This window comes from Apteryx rowi, unplaced genomic scaffold (assembly GCF_003343035.1).
Source record: "Apteryx rowi isolate R43461 unplaced genomic scaffold, aptRow1 scaffold_108, whole genome shotgun sequence".
NCBI lineage: Eukaryota > Metazoa > Chordata > Aves > Apterygiformes > Apterygidae > Apteryx > Apteryx rowi.
The window spans coordinates 1757689-1775435 of NW_020447286.1; the positions used below are offsets into that span (position 1 = coordinate 1757689).

Consider the following 17747-nt stretch of genomic DNA (forward strand, 5'->3'; position numbering starts at 1 on the left):
CAGGGTTTTTTTCTTATCCTAATTAGGATTAATCTTGTTGACTTATAATCTGATTGAAGTAGTGTTTCTTTGAGAAGAAATTCTGTTTTTAATTAGTAACAGTTAATGCTTGCTAAAGTGCTATGCTTTTGTTGTGCCTGCAGAGGTAGAAGAGTCCAGCTGGTATTTAACATTCTTTTTACTCCCTTATTAAATGGTGCTAAAGTGTTGCTATATTCCACTATCAAGATAGCTGCAATCTGTAATGGCTGAGGTGATTATTTCTAGAGTATGTGTATGGACAAGTCTTTTATCCATTGCTGAAGCAAAATCCGTCAGAAGCTATTGAGAGTATATGATAAAATTTCAAAATTATTCAAGTTCCACTCCTTAATGTATACCTACATTGTGTGGGAGCCTAAATTTACTTCAGAGATAATATGAATCTTTTAAAAACCCTGGTAATTTAGGGTACAATTTAGATCGCATCTAGGCAGTTCTGTTGCTTACCTCCCTAGTTGATGAAGATGACAAACACCTCCAAAAAATGACTCATGAGCCTTCTCTTAGAAGAGGATGAATCACCCTCCGACCATTAACTTTGAGGAAATCTGGACATGTTGCCTTAACTACAGTCCTAATTTTTATACTGCTTAACTTTAAAAAGTTTTAAACTACAGCTTTAGAAGTGGCATTTCTCTCTTCATTTAAGAGAGAAATTGATGGGCTCAAGAAAGCTCACACCTAGGCTACCATTTTTGTAAAGCACAAAGATCTTCCTGGAAAAAATATATGTCTGCCAGCAGAGGTAAGGCAAAAACAGCAAGAGGTACTGAGGACTACTTGTTGTACCAAGTATGTTGGCAACCAGAAAGTTGACTGGATTTCAGAACAAGTTATAGATGCTAGGTATGTGCTCAGTGTCTGTCACATAGACTTCTTTTATATTGTACAGATAATATTATATATATACATATAATATTTTATATATTATTTCTATTAAATGTTATATAGAAATAAGTTGTGTAGGTCTACGTTCTCCCCCAACAAACACACACAGACACAGTATGTTTGTATATAATTATATGAGATAAAAATAAACTTTTAAATTACAATCTCAATTCAATTTCAAGTGTATAAAGTAAATTTTTAATGTTAGGCTAAACAAAGTCATAGTCAATGCCTTTCCTATTTTTGATTGGATAGATTATCTTCCTGACCTTTAAGAGACTACAGCATTTTCTTCATGTCGTTTGCTACTGCTTATTCACAGATACCACAAGCCTCCTCTGCATCGGAGAAAGTATGTGGTTAAGATATAAAGCCATACCATGAGAAATTTGTAAACAGCTTGTGATTTATTAGAGATCAAGCCTCCAGAATAGTGATTCAGTCTTGCTTCTTTTATTTCAGACAAAAAGTACTTCAACCATAACTCCGTCAGGCACTCAGAAGAAGGTGAAGAGGACTCTGCCCAACCCACCTCCAGAAGAAGCAACAGCAGGAACCCAGTCACCCTATACCTCTGTGGGGTCAGTTTCACGCAGAAGGATTTGTCGGACCAACACTATGGCCAGAGCCAAAATTCTTCAGGATATAGACAGGGAACTGGATTTGGTCGAACGGGAATCAGCCAAGCTTAGGAAGAAGCAAGCAGAGCTAGATGAGGAGGAAAAAGAAATAGATGCCAAACTGAGATACTTGGAAATGGGCATCAATAGGAGGAAAGAAGCCTTATTAAAGGAAAGAGAAAAGAGAGAGCGTGCCTATCTCCAAGGAGTAGCAGAAGAACGTGATTACATGTCAGACAGTGAAGTTAATAATACCAGGTCAACCAGAATAGAAACTCAGCATGGCTTGGAAAGACCACGTACTGCACCCCAAACAGAATTTAATCAATTTATGCCACCACAAACCCAGCCAGAAACGCAGTTTGCCCCTGCTACAAGTCCATATACTCAGTATCAGTATTCATCTCCTGCCTTGCCTACTCAAGCACCAACTCAATTTACGCAACAATCACATTACCAACAACAGCAGCCTTTATATCACCAGCAGGTTTCGCCTTATCAAACTCAGACAGCTTTCCAAACAGGAGCTACTATGTCATATACTCCACAGGCTCAACCTCCACCAACTCAACAGCCTTCATACCAACTTCCATCACAGATGATGGTGATACAGCCAAAGCCAAGGCAAACTACATTATATTTGGAGCCTAAGATAACCACAAACTATGATGTGATTCGAAATCAGCCTCTCATGATAGCTCCAGTTTCAACTGACAATAATTATGCAGTTTCCCAACTGGGCAGTAAATACACTACCTTGGACTTAAGGATAGGACTAGATGAGAGAAACAGCATGGCAAGCAGTCCAATATCAAGCATATCTGCAGATTCGTTCTATGCAGATATAGACCACCACCATACACCACGAAATTATGTACTGATTGATGATATAGGAGAACTTACTAAAGGAACAGGAGCACTCGGTTCCACTTTTAGCCTCCATGAAAAAGATCTGACCAAAACAGATCGACTACTTCGCACAACAGAGGCCAGGAGAGCACAAGAAGTGTCAGACTTCCTAGCACCACTGCAGACTTCTTCTAGGTTACATTCCTATGTTAAAGCTGATGAAGATCCAATGGAGGACCCTTATGAGCTCAAACTTCTGAAACATCAAATAAAGCAAGAGTTCCGTAGAGGTGCAGAAAGTCTTGATCACCTTGCTGGCCTGTCACAGTATTACCATGCAGAGAGCAGCTACAGGCATTTTCCCAAATCTGAGAAATATAGCATAGGTAGGCTTACCCTTGAGAAACAGGCTGCTAAGCAGCTCCCAGCAGCCCTCCTTTACCAGAAGCAGTCAAAGCACAAGAAAGCTTTGATAGACCCCAAACTAACTAAGTTTTCACCTATCCAAGAAAGCAGAGACCTTGAACCTGATTATTCAAGCTATATGACTTCTAGCACTTCATCACTTGGCGGAATTACTACTAGGGCAAGGCTTCTTCAGGATGATATCACTTTTGGCCTTAGAAAAAATATCACTGACCAACAGAAATACATGGGGCCAACACTGACTTCATCCATTGGAGCAAGCCTTGGGACTGCACTAGGTCCAACAATGAGATCCACATTACAAGATGAAGCTGACAAGTCTTATAGTAGTGGGAGTAGATCTAGGCCCTCGTCCAGACCATCCTCAGTTTACGGACTTGATTTATCATTAAAAAGGGATTCTTCTAGCTCTTCTTTAAGACTGAAAGCCCAAGAAGCTGAACCCCTAGATGTTTCCTTTAGTCACGCCGCACCTTCTGGAAGAACTAAACCTACCAGTCTACCTATTAGCCAAAGCAGGGGAAGGATCCCGATAGTAGCACAGAACTCGGAGGAAGAGAGCCCACTAAGTCCTGTTGGTCAGCCAATGGGAATGGCAAGAGCAGCAGCTGGACCCTTACCACCAATATCTGCAGATACCAGGGACCAGTTTGGATCAAGCCATTCATTACCAGAGGTCCAACAACATATGAGGGAGGAGTCACGGACTCGAGGCTATGATCGAGATATAGCCTTCATCATGGATGACTTCCAGCATGCCATGTCAGACAGTGAAGGTAAATTAGGCCTCAGACTGATATCTTACTATCACAACACAAATCCTCATTTCTATGCATGTGTCTAATTTTTATTATACTGCAAAGACTTGTTCTTCTTTCTGTTCCTTGGTGCATCTTCTGTGTATTTACTTTTTGGGGGGTTATTTGTTTTATTTGATTTTTTTTATTTTATCTTAACAGCAGTTGTCTGGATGGTGTTAAGCTACTTTGGCATGCTCACAGTATTGTTGTTGATTTGCTTTCCTTTTGGTTTGCTTGTGCATCTTCCTTTTTATTTGTTGATATCTACTTTTCTAAAGATACTATGTAGACTATTCCATGTATAATACATGCCCTACCATCCCTCCATCAGTATCTATGTGGGTCATTCTCCAGTGACTGTGAGTCAATGAACTTATTTGCAATAGTTTTTTGTTGGGATTTGGAAAATAATTCCCAAATCCTCTGAAAAACTCTGGTAATTTTATTTTCATGACATGTCATTATAGAATTCAAGAAATGAAACTTCCATCTCCTGATGCACCATTTTAGAGATATGTTTATATGGAAATAGTATGTTCATTAAGTACATATTGTATGTTAGAACCATATAGAGTTTAACATGATAGCAAAATAACATTCTACATATGGTGTATTAAAAGCATCCTGTCATGTGGACTTCTGTGCACTCAGAATTGTGATGATGTAAGATAATTTCTCATTTGGATGGTGCAAGACAACCTCATCCTTCAATAAACTTGCATAAAGTATTCTACTTCTATTGGTGGATTATGCAGCATAGCTGGTTTTATGTGCACCGCATACAGTACCTCTGCCAAATAAGCACAAGAGTTTATCTCACTTAGGTTCATGAATGGAACCTTTCTGATGTATTATAAATGGTGCAATTAAAAAATGTTTCTTCTAATAAGCACAGCAGAATGATAAAGCTTATGTTAATTATGTACCAGTTTGTTCGACTCAGTTCAGACTTAATATATTCTAAGTTGTTTAAAAATCATAAAGACAGTTTGAAAGAAAATGAAATTAATATGTTCAAATTGTATGTGCTTCCTTAACTCTTTCTTATGTGTATTTACTGCACAATAAAAGAGACTTTGCATGCGCTATATTGTCTGTAAATGGCAATGATTGTCTCAAAAGACATATCTGCATGATTATGAAGTAGTATGGTTTATTTTTCAGGTTTACATTAACTTAAACCTTATTGCATTATTTCTTATTTACATAAGCTGAGTCTTTCATATGGGTTAGAAAATGAAACCTATTTGCTTTCCTGATACGGCAATATATTGTGAGGTTTTGTTCTATAAGTTCTTTTCATATTTCTTAGATATTTACAGTCTGCTCATGAAGTGTGTATTTCAGGGGAATTTCAGGATCATCACCTCTTGATTTTTAACACAAGTTTAAGTGTTTTTACTATTCTTCTTAAATTCTTAGCACACAGAGTTCTCTAATTAAATGCAACAGCAGTTGAAAGGACCCCCAGGTTCTAACTGGTATCATTCTTTCTAAGTAAGTAGGTGTTATCCTGTCTAGACTTGGCGGATGTCTTTTAAGGGTCATTGCAGGGTTGCATTGTGAGAGACACAAGATGTTCCTCCCGAAAACTAAGAAGAATCAAACTGGACCCCAAAATACAAAAAGTTAGACTATTTGATGCTATTTTACAACATATTAACAACCAGGTCATAGGAATTTACATTTCTGCACTACAGTGCTTTATTTTTCTGTTACATATTTATACAAGGTATATATGTTACATGTTTGGTTGCATGTGTTTTGTTTTTGAACTATTTTCTGATTAGATGCACTCTTTCAGAAGTATTCTAACTCAGTTCACAAATATGTTATTTGACTGACATGTCCCTGAATACCAGTGCTTACCCTTTGAACAATAATTTTTTCCAAATTCTATCAAGCTTTTTTTTTTAAACAAATACCTTAATTTTGCACCATTTAAAGTCAAGTCTTGGGAAATCAAAGCAGTTTATATTATTTTCAGATTATCCTAAGGGATGTCTAATAACGTATAACTTAAATTGAAAAGAATTTATGTTATTTGGGTGTAGGATAAAAAATGCTCTAAAGAAGTAATTCTAGTTCTTCAAAAAGTTACAACGTTCTTCTCCCAGGACTGCACTTCTCTCCCTAGTGCCCTGACAATGGATAGCTGTTATGGCATATTTCATCCAGCCTTTTAACAAATTTTTTAAAAAATAATTTGCCATTAATAATTATAATTTGCATTACAATTTACACTGATATTGGTAAGATTTGTTAAAATAAATGAGTCTTAAAAGCAATCTTAGAAAAACACTTCTTGTGATAATGATTACCAAAGCTGCAACTTTCCTCATTACAGACTTAAAAATAAACGTAGGTCAAGGTATTGATTTTAAAATGTTTTTCTTCATTTCAAATTGAGAGATATGTTTGACTTTCTATTTGTTTTTTATAAATCACATTCCATACAAAAATCAGAGGAGTGTAGAAATAGGACTCTGAGCCCAAACCTTCATTTAAGTTAATTTCACTAAGAGCCATAATGTACTTGCATACTGTAATGAGTCTTAAAACCGTACTTCAGCACTCAAGTAGTACATGCGACAGGATTACAAACTTCAACCTCAGAGGTTCCCATTGAAAATAATGAATGCTCTGAACTTTTGAAACATGGGATATTTTTTCACAGTTTTGAGTGCCAGGAAAGCTCTGATATAGCAAAGTAGCTCCTTATTAACCCCAAAGCTGCCACAGTTTCCACAAACTATTAAATATGTTGAAGATACTAGTTTTCAAGGATGCTGAAACTAGTGCTTAATTTTATGGATGTCAGTATCGCCTGCTAGTCAGCTCAGTGGATGGAAATTGTATCTTCTCTCACCTCAAAGATTAGTTTTCTCTTTTTTATGCTAATTTGTTAATTCTGCAGTAAAGTTTAGAGGTTTAAAATTCAGCTTTGAAGACATCAAGAAAATGTAAGCTGCACACTGATTTTTGACTGTGCACACACCAGTTGGAAGTATATGATGATATCTTCTTTACCAATCGTCTTTGTTATGACATGAGATTACTTGTAGCATTGAGGTTCAGGGTAGCACTCTGCCAACAACAGTAGTGTCTGTTAAATGTGTCTAACTGTAACACAGCTAACCTGGTGTAATTTTCCATCTGTGAGATTTAGGGTAACCACTGTTGGTTCTCTGATCTAATGTTTTTTGAGCTCTTCAACGTGGAGTCCAATCTCACCTCTTTAAAGTGTGTGCAGTTAACAGCATGGGAGTTTATTCACTTCAGTGGGAGTTTCTACAGATGGAATAATCTGGCTGCATTTGTTAGATTTAGAAACAAGGTCATAGCCTCTACCACTATCAGTGCTTCATCTTGGCTGTTCTCAGGGTTCCAACTAAAACAAGTCCCAGCTAGTCAAGCCAAAAACAATTGTGTGTGTGTGTACATATGTGTGTGGTGTGCGTGCCTATATACACATACATACATATTTTCTTTTTATTTCATATGAAATACACACATTCATCCTAGTTTTGACAAAAAATGTAGGCTGCTCTGAAGTGCAGTATGGAACTCTGCATATGTGCTAGCTTTTCTAAACAAGAAATCCAGCCAAAGTTATCTTAGATGAGACAAGAAGAGACCAAATTTCACTCTTTCTCCTGTTGATCTAATGACCCAGATTATGATAGTCAGCATTAGTACCTGGGATCAGAAGAATGTCTTAGGTTCTTAATATAAGCCTCAATCAGAAGTTCTGCTGAGATGAGCTATGAAACAGCCTGGTACATGCAGGCGGCCAGTCAGCTAGCACAAATGTGTAAAACAAAGAGTTTGCCTATTAGATCATAACAGTTTAAGAGCAATTGATCAGTAACTAATCACTAGTCAGACAAGATTCAACTTTCAATAAAGTTTCTTTTCCTTCTTTTGTGCTGGTCTAAATAATGTTTTCAAACCATTTCATGTTAGATTAAATTTGTGCACACGTCAGAAGGAATAGACTGCATAACATCTGGACCAAGATTAAGATTTGTCCAAAGACTTACTGTAATATGTGATGGCTTTTTACCACATAAACAATTTTCTTTTTAAAAATTATGCATATATGTTAGTCCTATTTTTAGAGAAAGTTAGTGAAATGGTCATGAAAAAAATCAACCTTTCCCATAAAGCTTTTTTCCAGTCATTTGTTAAACCAATTAGATCATGTTGACTTTAACAACTGAATAGACAAAATTATGTATCCTACAGTTTGCATTTTAAATTCTCTTCTGTGTCATGGAACAATTGCATTCAGTCCTGTTATTATAGCAACTATTGACCTTATTTTGGGTCTACAATTTTCTGGTGTTTTTTGCTGAAACAAATACTGACTTTCTTCTAATTCTACATTTATCTCACTTATTAAAACATAAAATTCAAACTTTCAGTAGTATTCTGATTAGCTACATGTTGCTTTGCTTTACACTGATGGGCAGTATGGAGGAAAATCTCTATGCCGTATAGTGTAAATATTATTGAATACATAAGAGCTGATTCTGATCCCAAATAGAGTGAAACCTATGTCAGTTAATCCAATACTCAGTAGACATAAATCTATGTATTTACAAAACTGACTTCAATGAAACAGTGTTATTTCATCCCACAAGAGTGTCTAGCACAATAGATTTTGTACCAGTGAGAAATTGTTGCAAATAGAAAATTAAGTCTCTGAAGTTATTGCATGAAGGCCATTCTGGTTAACTTTCCATGCAAAAAGAAAGTGCATACTGCAAAATCAGTGAATGGAATTCAAAATGAGAACACCTGCAATATTTCTGCTTAAAACTATGAAGAATGTAGATTGATTTTGCTTCATTTCCTCATTTTGTAAAGCAGACTCAGTTTTCATATAAATAGTTGTAGAGATCTCCAAAGTATTTTCAAAAACATTCAATTCAAAAGTTTAGGAGTTTGTTGTGGGGTGTGGGTCTTGAGGGTTTTGTTCTAGCCTATGAAATGTATCTATCTACTTTGACAGGTTTTTCATCAAACATTTTAGAAATGTGTAACATCAGCAGTTTACTTCTGAGCTACCAGAAGGAAGGAAATGATGATAGCATTCTGCAGTGGGTTTCTTCCAATACTTAATATCCATAGTTTAATATCCACATAGACAGAATCTTTTCACTCTACTTAGTCACTAATAGCTAAATTATGCCTGAGTTCAATGTCTCTAGTCTTGCCTGTAACTTTGCTTTAGCTGCATGGCCAATTAATAACCACTATGCATGTTTGCTATGCGCAATGCACATCACTGCGCTTTGCCCAGCACTGGATCAGAACATTTGACCTGTCCTTGGTTTTCAAAGCCTATCATCTCCGTCGTGAAGAAACAGATTGGTTTGACAAGCCCCGGGAATCTCGTTTGGAGAATGGACACGGCCTCGACAGAAAGCTGCCAGAGAAGTTATCCCACTCTCGGCCACCAAGTCAACACCAAGACCAAGTAAGCTATGCCTGTAGTTTTATGAATGTCTAAAAGTTTGATCATCATACCGTCTGATTGACTAGGGACTATGCAATTAATCAAATTCCAGGTAAATTCACTTAAAGTGCTGTTGAACCTGCCTTTGTCATCAGGACTTGATGGTGGCCTTAAATTAAAATCACTTATTTTCTCTAAATTTTAGTATTAATTTTGCAGGTTGTCTTTTAATTTCTGAAATTTATCTGAAAGAAATTAATCCCTTAACCAGTACTATATATGAATTAGGTATTCCTATTAAAAAAAGATCCAGTGTGGTCCCATTTTACCTTATCAGTTTTATCCCATCCAAATCAAGCTTCGTCTTTCAGTAGTTTAAAGAGTTCCTTTTATGCTGTTGGCATTGGTTCCCACTGTTAGTTAGTCAGAATAATCCCAGTGCCCTGTGGCCAATTACCAAATAAATCAGCAAGACTACGTCAATCTAAGAATTTGTTTAATTTATAACAGTGAGAAAGAAAAATACATTATTCTAGTTTTCAAGCATGCATACTTTGAAATATAGTTCACCTTAGTATACAATCGTATATCCTCTTTGTATTAATGAAGTTTATATATTTCATACGATACATTTTAGCGCTTCACTTCCTTTTGAGCTATCATTTTTACTGATTGATTCAAATTATATTCTACTTTCTGTAGTGGGAGCAATAGAAGATATGACATGGCCCTTTTGTGCTATTTAATAGCTTAATGGGCTCATGTTAATTCCTCAGACCACATCCAACCAGCAATATACTACTCTCATGTAGCCTTAGAAACTTTCTAGCTGGTGAGCATTTTCCCTGACATTTGACAGTAGAATGTAGATTTTATGAAGTAACTATTCATGTCTTATAGTACAGACTATTATTTACTTTTATTTTTCTCTGTTTTGTCTATAACTAGTTTAGCATGTTTTGAGATTTACACAGCCTAGGTTGTACTGTGCCAACTCCTTTCCTGTTGGGAAAGAGGACTTTACAAGATACCAGATAGTCTTACAGGAAGCTGTTCAAATAATTCACACTACAAATCAGCTTTATTGTAAGACAAAGAATGTTTTAGAGACTTCACAGCTCTTAATATTACTAATATATGCAATATTACAAAATACCTGCCTTTCTGAGCACTTTAATCCTCATGAGAAAAATGTGTTATTCTGAACATACATATCTGACCACTACAACATCATGATGTAAAATTTAATATTTTACTTTGATAATAAGGTTTCTCCAAGAAAAGGGTTAGTAGTATATTGAGCTCTGTGACACAGAGATGGTCAGGAAGATGTATAACTTCTAAAACTCCATAGTTTTTACTGTTAGAAATAGTTCCATGGAAAGTTACCAGTAATAAATGTCAGATCATTGTTTTTTCTCTCATTTAAATAGCACTACACTAGGACTGGTGGAAAGAATTTGATCAGAATTTGGGGGACAAAAGTTAAGGGGGCTGAGACTTTTTATTTTCTTGGATTTTTTCCAGAAGGAAAATACTTTTGCTTCATGAAGCTATTGTGATATTCCCATGTGTAGATGGAAATAGAGATACCACATCTAAAATATTACCAAAGACATTTTTTAAGGTTTTGCAAAATTTGGGATTGAAATTGAAAGAGCAGACATGTTCTAAGTAGTTCTAAATGGTGCTTTTACTAGTGTAAGCTTTGTGAACCAAAATTTAAAGCTGCTGCAGAAGAAAATTATTTCAAGAAAAAGTTTTATAACACTTTCCTCTTCATCTGTTTCAATCCAGTTTAGTTTACTGTCATTCACCCACTGATGAAAAATCATTTTAAAGTGTCTGCAGAAGAGAGAAACACCAACTCTCACCAACTTTGCATCATCTACCTTGTCAAAATGTTGCACAGAGCTCATGTATGCTAAATATCTTCTGTGAACATGTTTGAGATAATAACTTAAAGCAAACTGATTCTTACACACTTCCAGAAATGAAATTACTTTAAGATATGATAACAAGGGTCATACTCATTTTAAAAAATTTCAATCATTAGTTTCATATTAAATTCCCAAAGTAAATACTCAACAGTAGAAGCAAATAATTCAATATTAACATCTGTATTTTTTAACATCCATTTTATATTTTAAGGTTATCAAGAAAAATAAACAATTTGGGGGTCATTTAATTTGTTCTGCCAAAGTAATTGTCCCTAAAAGCTTTTTCAGTCCTGTCCCTTCTACAACAGTAAAATAATAGAATTTGGTGTCCTGTGCTGTCTGACTATAAGCCCAGTTCTGCACAGAGAGCTGTACTGTTCAGGTACAAAGTATTTTGGAGCCAAAAATGACAAACCAGTCCTCATCCTGACCATCTGAAGAAGCCCAGCATCACCTGGAGCTTTCATTGTCACAAAGGCTTTTCAGAAATCAGTTAGGATGACAGTTTTCTTGTTTAGTACAGTACTTAAGCCGTAGCAGGTCCTTTGATCTTCCATGCTGAGCTCAAACCAGCCACAGAAGGAAGTGTTTGCATCAACAGCACTAATCTGCTTGTTATGTATCAAAGTTCCCAGATTCACTCATATGCCATAAATATCCTATCTGTATTTTCTTCTTTATAAAAAATGTGACGATTTTACCTACCACTGCCATATTTATATTCCAGAACATTGTTTCACATGTGTGAAACTTCAATTTCCCTACTATAAGAAATAAAAACTATTCAGTTATGTTCCACAGAGCGCATGCAATTAAAGCTAATACATAAAGCACAGCCATGTGCTTTTGAAGCCAGAGTCGTGCGCAGCAGAGTGACAGTCCTGAACTTCCAGGGTTCCATGGATCTCTTATAGCCCAGCAGATTAAGCTCGCATATTGTACTATTAATATTAAAATATATTTGTTTCTATAGTAACTTCTGTGGTGCATATTCTTAAATCAAGTTAAATTGCAGTGCAGTTTAGGATCTTAATAGCTGATACAGTGATTCTGAACTGCTCACCTGAGAAGGGTGAACATGGTTTAAACCCAATCAGTGCACAGTCTACTGTAGCCCCTGGATTTCTCTCACTGATCCCTGCTGACCCCGACAGTTTAATTAATCACTGCCAGTTGTCCAACAGCTTCTGCCAATCTCCAGGGATCAAGGTTCTTTTTGTGACTATTTTTTCAGAGTATATTATTGGTATACCCTGAAATAAATTGGCTGTTTCAAACAGAATGTGAAGGTACAGTAGGAGGAGGTGCCATGGGTGCAAGAGATCGTGACAAGGAGACAGACAGTGAGAGTGTATTAATGGAAGATAAGTAGCCCCTCAGTGAGGAGTTTAAAAACACAACTTTCAATGATCAAAGGTGGTCTTTTTAAGCCCTAAATGAATAATAAAATCCCAAACTCATCACAATAGTGATATATCATCATTACAGTTCATTTCGGCAACAATTATCTAAGCACAAAATAGAAGGCTAGGGCTCTAGAGATGAAACCTTTCAAATGTTAATTCCGTGTTCCTAAAGGCTGTTCGGAAAATATAAGCTTAACTCGGCTCATGGGTCCCTACTGGTTGCCTTGAAACAACATTTAAATCAAGCCCTATTAAGAACACTTTTGCTTATTTAAAAAATGATGAAAAAATGGTGGTTGTAAGGTGAGCAATGGGGTTAAAATGGGAAAATAGTTTGTGAATGTGACCTAGAAGGGTCCCTGCAACCTTCTGTTCCACACTTGATAGTTCCATACTGCTTAGTTTGATTGTTTTCAAATTTTCTGGGGGATTTCATTAAAATTGTAGCAAACCGTTTCTCTGGAGCTTTTTTGGGGGGTGTGGGGGGAGCATTTCATTTTTCACTTTTTCTGGATATACGATGACAAATAAAGCATTTCTAAATTTAGTGTAATTGTAAAATTGTAAATTTTCAATGTCTAATCTGCTCTGAGTAAATTGTCAGCAACCCCCTCACTATAAGTCAAGAGACTTTTTTTCTATAGAATTTAGCAAGCAGTTACTCATCCTTTTAGTCACCCAGCAATATTTAGCTCACTGCGTGGCAGAATGACTTCTGTATGGAAAATCAGAGGACATTGTGTGTGTTTGTTAATTTTTTCTCAAATACTTTATTTGCAAAATACCCACATCATCAGGGATCTATCAATAGTGAGAACTCTCCGTCTTTAGGGTTTCTAGAGAACTTGACATTCTTGCTCCACGCAGAGGGAACGTAGCTGTTCAGAGGGACAGGATTACCTTACCTGTGGCAGTCTCCGGTGCCGGCTTCCACAGGGCTCCAGCACACATGCCAGAGAACCTGTGGTATTCTGAAATTAGACTAGATACTCTCTACCCCATCTGCCTGAGGATCCATCATCTTTTTTCTGGATACTTAGTTCTGGTGAAATTCCTGCTGAAGACCTTATTTCCTAAAGGACTACAGGCAGCGATAACTGCTGAGGTTCACATTATCAGGCCCTATCTTAGATTCTGGTGGAAGGAGAGGTGTGGCATCATTTAAAAGCAGGGCTTACTGTGGCTATGTTGGTCTGATCCAAAGCCCAGTTTGTTATGCCCTTTGCCTGGAATAATAAAAGCAGAATTGCAATTTATGCTTTTTAGTCTGTGTACTTAAATAAAGCACTGAAGAGATTTGCTTTTTTTGAATGTCCTCTTTGCCCTATAGAATGCTTTTACATGTGGCATCGGTGGAATTTCTTTATCAGACAAAAAGTGTCAAGACAACAAGGGGGAAAAAAGGGGTATTTAAACTGATTTTCTGTAACAGCAGAAAACCTCCACAAATTTATTTGCCATTCACTCCATTCCTGAGAAGGGCTTTAAGCTGACTAATAAAATGAAACATGTGACAGGAGCTTAAGTGCCTGGAGGAAACACTTCATATTCGAATTTTCACTTAAGTCACTGTGATGCAAACCCCCGCAGGGCCCCCTGAGTAATGTGCCAAAAAATGTGGCCTGAGTCCCATGTCAGCCTAAAACAGCATGTTAGGAGGGCACGTAACACTGGAGAGTAAAAATGTGTGCGTAATCAGAAGAGGGTGCCGTCAGTCTGAACTGCAGGGGTCATTAATAAAGCGTACTAGGTGCTCCCAGAAAGGCGATGAAAGGATTTCTGCAGCAAACCAGCAAGGGTTCAGGCCACTTCAGCCCTGTGACCTTAATCTGGGCGTGGGGAATGGCATGTTCTCCATTCCTGCACCCTTGAAGGTGAAGGCCTGCCTCTTCGGGGCCAGAGCCCTGCTTTACGCTGTTGTGGTTTATTGACGTCCCTATGGATTTTCACTGGGGTAACTGAGGGAATAATCAGATTGAAGGGCCCCTTGGCATATAGTCAGGTGAGGGGAATTCACCCTTAGTGAAAGATAGAGAAAGATGTGAACAAATGGAAACACCGAATGATTTGTGTTCTTCACTGTTTCAAATATATTAGTAGATTTCAGGTAAATATGGTCATTACTGTTTAAAGTAAAACATCAAAAACAACATCACTGTTCTTACTTGCAGAGTCTATTTACAGCAAGCATTGTTCTTTCCTATTTATTCTTCTGCCACTTTGAGACACACATGTTCTGAAGGTAAATGTCTAATGTCATGTTCAATTTAAGTACTGATTCCCACTAACAATAAAAATAATACTATGGTACCCTGAATGCTAATAAACTTAATGCTTTTATTCATAACTTTATGAATCACCAAGATTTATACTGATCATAAAATTCTGGAAGTAAAAGTAATGAGACACTAATAGACTAAAGTAAGAGACTATTTTCTGATATATTTGTCAGCAAATTATATACTATATGGTGTTGAATATTCTTGGATTATTATTTATTCAAAAAAGCAATCTTGCTAAAGAAAGATAAGATGGAGTAATAAAAACAAATTGTGAATAGAAGTTTATGAGCTATGATGTACCTCAGTTAAATTGAATTTCTTCCACTGAAATGGATCCCAGTTAAGGATCTGGTCCAGTGTGTTTATACCGCTTCCTTTGAATTTTATTACTTTGTATTATTGTTTATTTATTTAATTAAAATACAATTAGATTACTCTTCCAGTGTAGATTTTTTACAATTTTGTATAAGCTACATATGACAAATAGGTTATTCTTACTGTTAAATTCCACTTACTGAATTTTTGATAGTGTCATTAAAAACAACAATGTCCCTAACCCTCTATAAGCGTAGAAGTCTCATGGCACTTTATACACTCCTGGTAGTATTAGACCCTATGTCTTGGCAAAATTCCATGTTAACTCATAAAGTCTGACTGCTTTCAAGTTCTGATTTATTCTGGAGTACTTCTGTTCACTGCCACATGCATGGTGTCTCTTTTGTCTACGATTAATTATGGCCAATAGCACTCTTGCTGAGTTAAGGGAGGATTTCAGCTTTCTAGGTGCAACATCATCCACTGAAACTGATTTATGAGGAAAGATATATAAACTCCTTTGCTCACTCTGGAACTGAGCTAAGCAAGTCACTTGACTTCTCCGCCCCCCCCTCCTGTCATTTGTTTGTGCTTTCTGCTAACACCATAAACTCTGTAGGGAGAGACTGAGCTTGAAGTGCTTAGTTCAGGAGTTTAATCCCCTTAAATGCTACTTAAATAAAAATAATAGTAATAAACCCTTGGCAGCAGGCTGCTGATATACTCAGGCTGCTGCATATCCATGCTGATTAATATTGTCCCATTGGCTCCTTGAACTCCCCCATGGGTCTGAGCTACACAGTCCCACACAGACAAGCTCTCTTCTCTCAGTCAGGGTATATTGGCTGGGGCTTGGCACTAGCATGGCAGGAGGTTATGGATTCTTCTGTGTTTCTGAAAGACAAAAACCAAAGACAGAAAGAGTGTGCAATACGTGTGAGCTGTGTTAGTTTTCTAATTGTCTATGAAGGCATTTTAGTGTGGGCATGTAGCGATCATCTCTGACAAATGGGCCAGTACATGCTATATGGCCTTTTCAGTGCCCATTTCGTAGGGGAGATGTAATTTTACTAGCTGAAATTCTGTTTTTTTTAGTGCATGTTGTGGAGATATGTGTTTTCAGCTTTGACATTTTCCAGTATCGGTCTGAGTAAATGTTGCACATTTTCATATCACATATAGTTCTAAAAGTTCTAGGCTGGGTCTTCCAAAAGGCCTTTAAATTTGATGAAAAAAGGCATATTAGAATATGTGTTTTTGCTGAAACTAGAGCAATAACTCATGGCTATTCACATAATTCAACCACCATTTTTTTAGGTCACTGTAAAAAGTGTTTTATATGATTACAGAAATTATAGATAATTTCATTCTCTTCTTGTATGTCCTTGGACAAAGGATTAATATTAAGAGATGCTACAGAAGACAATGACCACCTTCCATTTATCAGGAAATAAAACTGGAACTAAAGCCATATTCAAAATGAATCTGGTTTTATGGAAGCAAATATTCATTTCCCTGCAGAAAGGTTTTGTAGTCTGACAAACATGTCTTGAAAACTGGTGAATGTCTGAATCGTGAAGTTGTGATAATTCTCTGGATGAAATCTGTTTGTTTGCTTGTTTACTTGTTGTCTTAAATTATTATTGCAATTGAAGATGTTTTATCTTCTTGTAACACATGTATTATGTGTTCCTCAGATAAATGGGAAGCCTCTGCAGTATATTTTTCCTCATGCAAGGCTGAAACTACTGAGAGACCCAAAGGATCACACAGTTTCAGGTAAACAACAACAACCCTCTACCAGACATAATAATTAATTTGATTAGCATGAATCATGCAAAAGATTTGTAGTATTAAAAATAGTTCCTATTCCATGTGCAGGAAATTCAGTGGTCATTTTAAATCTTGCTATTTGGTTATAACAGAAAGCACCAGTGCAGAAAAAGGTCACAACATTAGTTTAAGATACACAGGCTATGTAGACATTAAAAACAGATGGAAAATTTTTTGTGTTCATTATACATATCAGCAGTCTGTTTTGCTGTTGCTTTTTGTATAACTCTATACTCTCCGTACGAGAATTTTCTATTAAATTTAACAGAGGAATTAGAAAAACTGGGTAGGCTTATGTAAATATTAATCATGTACTGAACTGAGAATTGGGTTCTTTCTGTAAAGCTTCTGGAGCTATTCTATAGAAGTCTACAGATGTGATTAATAGAATAAGATCCTATTTTTTCTGTTATATCTTCACACAGGGAAATTTATCACAAGAGTTTAGATTTAGTCTCCTTTCCTTAACTCTAGCACGAATATACATGTAAGTCTGACTCTGCTTGCAAAGGAGAGAACTGGTCTGTACTTTTGGAATTGTACTCTTTCTCGTATCTAAAAGAGACTATATTGATAAGGAATTCAAAGCTTGTTAATATGCTGTTTGTCTTCTTTCAGAGGTACACGTTGTAAGCTCGTGTTTTTTGTTGTGAAACAGATTTTCTTTTAACTAGCTTAAAGAATTCTAATAATATATGTCAAAGTCTGCTTCTGCAAAGAAGTAATTACTGACTGCCAGCTTCGGTGTTCCCTCAAGCATTAAGTAGAAAGTGGCACAAACTCACTCGAATTGCTAAATATTGTTTTCACAGGGTTTCTGGCAGTAATATCTTGATCATTTCTACCTCCAGTATCCACCTCATATTTAGGGTGTTACATCAA

The 17747-nt window shown here is 36.5% G+C and overlaps 1 protein-coding gene across 1 annotated transcript in view; it reads left to right on the forward strand.

The window, feature by feature from the left end:
• Positions 1 to 17747, forward strand: part of PCLO (piccolo presynaptic cytomatrix protein) — a 371358-nt gene that overhangs the window by 207327 nt on the left and 146284 nt on the right. Inside the window, exons 8-10 of the mRNA XM_026071312.1 lie at positions 1393 to 3601; positions 8974 to 9119; positions 16730 to 16811. Of these exons, the coding sequence (XP_025927097.1) occupies positions 1393 to 3601; positions 8974 to 9119; positions 16730 to 16811 (2437 nt within the window). The remainder of the gene's footprint in view (positions 1 to 1392; positions 3602 to 8973; positions 9120 to 16729; positions 16812 to 17747) is intronic.